At 44.9% G+C, this 8,361-nt stretch overlaps 1 protein-coding gene across 10 annotated transcripts in view; it reads left to right on the top strand.

Moving 5' to 3' along the window:
• The window catches only part of HNRNPF (heterogeneous nuclear ribonucleoprotein F), a 19,297-nt gene extending 11,477 nt beyond the window's left edge, over positions 1 to 7,820 (top strand). For 3 of the 10 annotated variants that reach the window (XM_021700068.1, XM_021700070.1, XM_044916102.1), the window contains 2 exons: positions 2,418 to 2,483; positions 5,910 to 7,820. In XM_021700068.1, the coding sequence (XP_021555743.1) occupies positions 5,961 to 7,205 (1,245 nt within the window). In that variant the 5' untranslated portion in view covers positions 2,418 to 2,483; positions 5,910 to 5,960 and the 3' untranslated portion in view covers positions 7,206 to 7,820. Of the gene's footprint in view, positions 1 to 437; positions 576 to 625; positions 706 to 859; positions 947 to 2,417; positions 2,484 to 2,771; positions 2,795 to 5,909 lie in introns of those variants that run through there. The other 7 variants (XM_021700073.1, XM_021700072.2, XM_021700075.1 and 4 more) reach the window with 5 other exon arrangements.
• Positions 7,821 to 8,361: the final 541 nt, after the last annotated feature.

The following is an 8,361-nucleotide window of genomic DNA, read 5'->3' on the forward strand; positions in this document are numbered from 1 at the left end:
CTCCCCTCCCACCACCCGGCCCGGGAAGCCTTTGCCCAGTGACCTCTTTCCCCTTCCCCCCCCCCCCGCCCTCCCCGGGAAGCCTCTCTCCCCCTCCTCCCTCCCTCCTCCCTCGGCTCGTCCCGCCCCCGCCCCGGAAGCTCCCGCTGACCCCGCCCAGGCCCCCGAGAAGGGGCGCTCCGGTCTCCCTTTTTCCTGTGGGGCCTGGCAGACGGTAGGGTCTCTCGCATCCGCCAGGTAGAGGCCGAGTGAGCCTCCCCCCAGCACCTCGTCCCGGTTTCCCCGCCCGAGGAGCTCAGCGCCTGGGACCGCCGCTGTGCTTCCCGCCGAAATCGCTCAGACGCGCCCCTGGCGGCCCGCGCGGCTGCGAGCCTAAGAGCGCAGTTTCAACCCTCGTATGAGGCGTTTGCCCGCAGCCAGTTGAGTTTCATTTTCAGGTTAATAACAAAAGGAGACGCACCTGGACTTTCCCCGGAGCCTTCTGCGTTTTTAAGCGTCGGGTGGAATTAGGGGTCCTTTGGCTGTAAACCGCGCTTGTTTGATGAAAATAGAAATCAGTCCTGCTCCCCTCAGCGGTAAGTCTTGAGCAAAAAAGTCAACTGCGTGATCCTGGGGAAGCGTCTCTGCTCACTGTGATTTAAAAGTAGAACTTTGAGTAATTCGGACACCCAGGACAACCTGGCTCTTGAGTGCTACCAGCTGCAGGTGAATATTTATTTACAAATAAGGGTGAAAATGCTTTAGGTCCTACTGCGGCACAAATAAGAGGGTGAAGCCAGGGTCCCACTTGAGTACCCCTCCCTGAACAGAGAGGATGGGAGTTTAAGCTGCCCTTGTACTCCGTAGATAAACCTTAATCAGTCATGGCACTCGGAGGCGCACCCTGTTTATCTTGATTGGATCTACCTGAATCCGAACTAAATCCCGTCTAACCAGTAGAGTGAAGGTGAGCCTCGCAGGAGTCCTAGGAGCCTGTTAGAAATGCAGAATCTTGCCCTATTCCATATCTATTGTTTTAGAAACTTTGCATTTTAACAATATCCATCCATGGGTGGTCTGTGCACACAACACAGTGCGCTCACCTGGGGGAGTTGGGCAAAAATCCTTGGTCACATCCTGTACATTACAGTTAAATTAGAATTTCCACGTGCAGGACCTAAAAGCAGTATTTTTTCACACTCCAGCGATTGCAAGGTAGTGCTCCGGTGAGACCCGTGCTGTCAGTGCTTCAGCATGTGTTCGCGCGTGTACGCGTCCCGTTTCAGTCTGGTGAAGATTGGCCTGTGTGTTTGGCCGCCCCTGCGGGTGCTTGCCCGAGGAGGGTTCCGTAGATGTTGGCCTGCAGACCACACTGGAAGGAGCTAGGAGCTGGGGTAAACCATAGAAGGGAATCAAGTCATTAAGATGCCTGGGTCCTTCTACCTTTTAGATTCCAATGTTCTAGGGGCACAGGGGAAGGACGGATGAAGCTTTTTGAAAGCCATCTTCCAGAGAATTTGAAGTTACTCTTTCTTAAATTGTAATACTTCACGTTTATACCGGGCTCCCCACCACCACCCAGATGGTATCTAATGTAGTAATACAGGAGGCTAGTAAAGGCAAATTTATCTTTAAGAAGACACGCTCAACGAAATTAACTTGACTTTCCCAGTTACACTTTTCCAAAATTAAGAATGTGGTTTAGTTCTTCGACGTGCTCCGTGGATTTCACGTATCCTAGTCTTTGGGGACAGTTTCATCGCTTAGCTGTGGGCGATGGTAGTGATGATGTTTTTCTTGTTGAAAAGCATATTTCAAAATTTCTTCCCTTTATTCTCAAAGTCAGAGCAAATACAAGTCACAAGAAATGAAGTTACCAAATAAAACTGGGAAGGAAAGACGTTGAGTATCTCCACCCTACCCCCCTCCGTGTCCCCCCCACCCCCATGGTTTCTTGTAAATCGTAAATCATGTTGAACAATTCTAGCAATCAACTCTCCACAGAGCTCATCCCAGTAAAGATCATGCTGCCTGGGGTCTCACCTCCTGCCCCTTTTGTCCCTTCCCTACCCGGGACTGTTGTGGCCTTGCTCCACCCTCTCCCTGAAGAAGCCCCTCCCACCCGCGGTATTTAGATTTCCTCACAGAGCTTAGAGTTAGTTCTAAGTCTCCTCAAGGCTGGTGAGAGATTTCCCTGCTGTTAGCCTGTATTACCCTATGAAAAGGTAAACCTTTTAAATGCTGTGGGGTCAGTCCCGGGTGTGTGCTTTAGTTATGGAAGTCTCAGGACTATAAAGGGCCTCCAGCAGCCCCAGTCCTGCCTCTCCTGAGGAGGAGGAAGGGAGCTGGAGTCCATCCCAGCCACAGCACCACCACCCCTGGTTGCCCTGGTGACTGTTGGGGCACTGAGGCAAGACGTCCGTATCACTCTCTTTTAGGACAGTTCGTTACCTACCAGGAGTGTCTCCGACTGTGGGCTTCCCCCCCCCGGGTTGTTCTTTAAGGTGAGCTCTTTTAAGAAAAGTAATTTCTGTTTACATTTGATATATTTAAGCAGGACATTTCTTAACACGAAGTAAGACTTTTGTCATTAGCTTTAAATCTAATGTGGAGCACAAATCTACAGCACTCTAATACTGAATTTTAGTTAATGTGCTAAGTACTGTAAAACTCCACGAGGGATCCAGATGTTGAAGGTTCTGAGGGCAAAGTGAGGATATTGAGTTATATTTGCACCTAAAATTAGATTTTGTTTGTGTTCCATCAGAAGTTTAGAAGAATATGGAGTTAGCAAGTAGGACTCCTCGTGAGAAATGTAAGAGAACATTAATTCTGGAGTATAAATAAGCAATGAAAGTTTACATGTAGACATGTGTTTTAGAGAAGAATTCTCTTCACCTTGCCTTCAGAGAAGTCTTTTTGATTCTGGAACTTTATTTTCTGAACCAGAACATTTATAATCTGTACTGTACTATTAGGTGTTTTAAGTAATTTTTATATGAAATGTTGGTGTTCATTTATGCTTCCTGCATGTCTTTTTCAGCCTAGACTGACATATTGTAGAGGGAGGTGTTGACCTCGCATGGCCATCAATTAATCTCTTGCTAATCTTGGGCCTGCTGTGCTGGGGGTGGGGCCACAGTGGAACAGACAGTCTGTCCCTGCTAGGCTCTCCCAAGCAGTTTTGAAAACACATTTTAAACAAATCAGAGCAAGAGTGCTATGGGAGCATAGAACCATAAGACTTAATTTGTAGAAGGGGAAGGTCTTGTGGGAAGGTCGTATGTTTGAGCTGAGACCTTAAGGATTAGTTGGATTTAGCTAGACAGAAGGTTGGGTGGAGTATATGTGGGGAGGTAATTACCATGTGTGGTCAAATCCCAGGGAGCAGAAAGCCTGGCACATTCCAGGCACAGAAATGAATAAAGGAGTGGGGTTTTTTTTGCTGCTGCTGGTTTTTTTTTTTTTTTTTTTTGTGATGGGAGTGATGCAAGCTACATAAGTGTGTTGTAGGCCAAAGTTGCAAGGCCTAAGTACCCCCTTAGCTCTGTGGTTTGTGTTCCAGTGCCAGTGGGAAGCCACTGAGGATTTGGAACAGGAGAATGACAAAGTTGGTTAGAACACTTGAGCTGCAGATTGGGTTGCAATAAGGGCTAGCCATTACACTTGGAGAAGTTTAAGAACCAGATAAGAATATCCTGGCATGGGCTGTTGGTACTGGAATTAGAAATGAGGAAGTAGAAAGGGATAGGAGGGCGATGCAGAAAGAAAAGGTTTTGACAATTGAAATCACAAAGGAATGAATTACTGAGCTCTTACTGTGCCATGGCAATGGCTAGGGACTGAGCATAGAATTGTGAGAAACCTTTATATTACTTGTTGAAATCAAAGGAGTTCTTGAGAAGGATTTAGGAATGTTAGGGTGGTGAATGAAATCACTCCAGAGAGCTAATGAAGTCATTGGATTTGAGGGCTTGGGCAAAGTTGTCCAAGGATTACTTCACTTTCTAGAACCTCAGGATGACAGGTAAGGCTATTTATATCTGCAGCTGGGGTGCTATAGAAGAGTTTCAGAGAAAATGCTGCTTTTATTTATGGGGTATAGGGGCTATGGAGTAGAGTTTTGTATACCAGTCTGGGCCTCAGGAAACCTGAGGCTGGGGACTTGAGTGTCCTGGGCCCAGGGCTAGTTGACCATGGAGATCACATGAGGCTGCCTAGAAGGGGAATCACTGGAAGAAGCTGGGAGAACATATATAAGGAATTAATAGAAAACCAGGAGACGATGCATCATCAGGAGCCAGAGAGAAAGGATTTCCAGAGGGAGTGGTTAAATCCTGCTGTGGGAACAAGTAAAATGAAGATAAGAAAATTCTTTCTTGGCAAGGAGAGGTCTTGCCCTTTGGATGGTGAGGAGTAGAGGTGATAGTAGAGGCCTGCCTTCTGAGATTTTACTGAGGGGGTCAGCAAATCAGCAAGTAGCTGGAGGCAAAGTTGATGTCAGGAAAGGTATATTACGGCATTGGTTAGAAATGGGCATACTTAATTACTAAGGAGGTTGTCTTCGGTGAAGAGACTGTGAAGATAAATTTCTCTTGGCATCTGGGGTCAGTTGATTGTCTGACTCGATCTCAACTCAGGTCTTGACCCCCTTGGATCAGGAGGATTGTGAGTTCAAGCCCCGCATCGGTCTTACTCTTAGGCATGGAGCCCACTTAAAAAAATAATAATTTCTCTAGGTGAGTGGAGTTGGGACCAGAGCAGGATTGTGATCCTGCTAATGATATCAGCTAATAAGAGAAGCAACTCCTTGTTTATAAATTTCTAGACTTTGTGGTAGTTACTTCATTTGGTCTCTGTTCTTTGAACCAGATGAGATGATCAGTTGAAGGTAGGGGAGATTAGAATAGTTGAGGTTGCCATAGACAACCCAGGGCTTTGGGAGAGTGGAGGCGGGTGGAACTGTAGGCAGTTTTGAGGGCCCATTTTAAGGTTGGTGGCCCTGATTCTACAGTAGTCATTCTCAGCTGGGAGCATTTGGGAATATCTGGAGACCTTTGGGGTTGTCACACCTGGGGAGGGGGTGCTATTGGTGGCTAGTGGGCAGAGGCCACGGATGCTGCGTAATATCCTACAGCGCACAAAGAATTGTCTGGTCCAAAATACGAAACATTTTGCCTGGCTGTGTGCTCCTGAGCCACCCAGTATTAACCATAAAACATACTTAATCTTCCTGGGCTTTTTTTATTGGGCACATACAATAAAGGAGGAGGAACATACGAATTCTATTTGTTGTAGGGGGATGGACTGAAGTCATTACAAAATCATCCTTTTGCATGTTGGTAGTTTATAAATAAAGTGCTACGTAGAGTGACTTCATCAAATACTTAAATTACTGAATTACTAAATTTATTAAAATTATGGTGAGTCAAAATGGTAGTTTGTCAGTAATTTGGTTTTATGTGATACTAGTGCAGTTAAGCATTTCCTGTTACAAATTTGCTCTGCCTTTTTTCTAGTGACAAGAAAATGTCCTTTTACTTGAGCAATGTAATAATCTCATGTTTAGCTCCAGTTCTGAAAAGTTCTCTCACTATTTCTAAATATTGGCTTATTCTTTTGTCTTCCCTTCTAACTTAAAATAATTTGACTGTTAGAATTGATAGGTCTTGGCTTGTTGACTGAAACTTCCAGATCGCTATTTATTTTTTTAAGACTCATGATTTGTTCTTTTTCAGTCTGTCTGTGAGTAATACATACATCTCTGGGGAGACCTGGGATTGAATCTCAGCTCAAATGTATTCGGTGTATTTCTTAACATATTTTACTCTTCTTTTTTCATCTGTAAAATCAGGAAAACAAGATTTACTGCATATTCTTGTATATAATAAGTGAAAAATTATGTAAAGTAGTTTTTGCTTTCTTTTCAGCCACAAAAAGCTGCACCCAAGCTTGTTTGACGTCTGTCCTCTCAAGTGTCCATGATGCTGGGCCCCGAGGGAGGTGAAGGCTTTGTGGTCAAGCTCCGTGGCCTGCCCTGGTCCTGCTCTGTTGAGGATGTGCAGAATTTCCTTTCTGACTGCACAATTCATGATGGGGCTGCAGGCGTTCATTTCATCTACACTAGAGAAGGCAGGCAGAGTGGTGAGGCTTTTGTTGAACTTGAATCAGAAGATGATGTAAAAATGGCCCTTAAAAAAGACAGGGAAAGCATGGGACACCGGTACATTGAGGTGTTCAAATCCCACAGAACCGAGATGGATTGGGTGTTGAAGCACAGCGGTCCAAACAGTGCTGACACCGCCAATGATGGCTTCGTGCGGCTTCGAGGACTCCCATTTGGATGCACCAAGGAAGAAATTGTTCAGTTCTTCTCAGGGTTGGAAATTGTGCCAAACGGGATCACATTGCCTGTGGACCCCGAGGGCAAGATTACAGGGGAAGCCTTTGTGCAGTTTGCCTCCCAGGAGTTAGCTGAGAAGGCCCTAGGGAAGCACAAGGAGAGAATAGGGCACAGGTATATTGAAGTGTTCAAGAGCAGTCAGGAAGAAGTTAGGTCATACTCAGATCCCCCTCTGAAATTCATGTCTGTACAGCGGCCGGGGCCCTATGACCGCCCCGGCACAGCCAGGAGGTACATTGGCATTGTCAAGCAAGCGGGCCTGGAGAGGATGAGGTCTGGTGCATATAGTGCAGGCTATGGGGGCTATGAGGAGTACAGCGGCCTCAGCGATGGCTACGGCTTCACCACTGATCTGTTCGGGAGAGACCTCAGTTACTGTCTCTCGGGCATGTATGACCACAGATACGGAGACGGCGAGTTCACTGTCCAGAGTACCACTGGGCACTGCGTCCACATGAGAGGGCTGCCATACAAGGCCACAGAGAACGACATTTACAACTTCTTCTCTCCACTCAACCCTGTGAGAGTCCATATTGAGATTGGCCCTGATGGAAGAGTGACGGGCGAAGCCGATGTCGAGTTTGCCACTCACGAAGAAGCTGTGGCAGCTATGTCCAAAGACCGGGCCAACATGCAACACAGATACATAGAACTTTTCCTGAATTCCACAACTGGGGCCAGCAATGGGGCATATAGCAGCCAGATGATGCAAGGCATGGGGGTGTCAGCCCAGTCCACTTACAGTGGCCTTGAGAGCCAGTCTGTGAGCGGCTGTTACGGGGCTGGCTATGGAGGCCAGAATAGCATGGGTGGATATGACTAGTTTTGTGGGAGCATTTGAGTTACTGCAATCATTTTCACAGGCAGCCAACAAGCAGTGAAAAGCAATTATTACTCTAGAGGAAGCTGTGGGACCCATTTTGCACCATGAGTTTGTGAAATCTGGATTAAAAAATTACCTCTTCAGTGTTTTCTCATGCAAACTTTATTCTAGCATGTGATATTGAGTAAACTAAAACTATTTTCAGCTTTTCTCAATTAACATTTTGGTAGTGTACTTCAGAGTGATGTTATCTGAGTTAAAGTAGTTTTAAGTACATTAAATGGATCTTTTACACCACATCACCGTGAATACATTGGGGAGACGTGCTTTTTTGGAAAACTCAAGGTGCTAGATCCCTGATTCAAAGAGGAACATTTCTCATGTTTGTTCATTCTAGTTTATTTTCATTTAAAATCTTTTAGGTTAAGTTTAAGCTTTTAAAAATAAGTTAGTTTTGAAAATTGAGACACATTACTAATACTGTAGGAATTGGTGAGGCCTTGACTTAAAACTTTCTTTGTACTGTGATTTCCTTTTGGGTGTATTTTGCTAAGTGAAACTTGTTAAATTTTTTTGTTAACTAAATTTTTTTCTTAAAATAAAGATTTTTTCACAATGACTGGCACCGACTATATACTCACCAAAAAGTAGCAGAATGGGTGGTTGAAGAGAATTTAATACTGCTGTATTTCAGTGTGAATTTCAAAATAATTTAGCACATGAAATCTGAGATTTCCTTTATATTCCTATACCAAGGCTAAATTAAAGTTTGATTTTTAAAAATGTTAAATATGAGTGGTGGAAATGGTGACTGGAAACACATCCCAGAGTATGAAAATAGAAGCACACGGGCCCAGTCTCACTTTGAGACTGGAGTGCTGTTATCAGCCATTTGTAATGTCCTGCTCTATCCCTTATTTTATGCTGAGTCCTGTTCATTTCTCATAGCTAGAGATCCTTAATTTTGGGTGCCACGTGCACTGGCCGTTACTAGCCACAGCCACAATTCATTTCATTTTTTTTAAATATAAAATATGCTGATGTGAACGTTTTTTTTTCATACTAGCTCTAACACTCCTGGGTTAGCAGTTACAGGTTATTACAGAATACACATAATAAAGCTTGGGACAGACTTGTTTGCAAATTGGAAAGTGGA

Source organism: Neomonachus schauinslandi, chromosome 6 (genome assembly GCF_002201575.2).
Source record: "Neomonachus schauinslandi chromosome 6, ASM220157v2, whole genome shotgun sequence".
In the NCBI taxonomy this organism is placed as follows: Eukaryota; Metazoa; Chordata; class Mammalia; order Carnivora; family Phocidae; genus Neomonachus; species Neomonachus schauinslandi.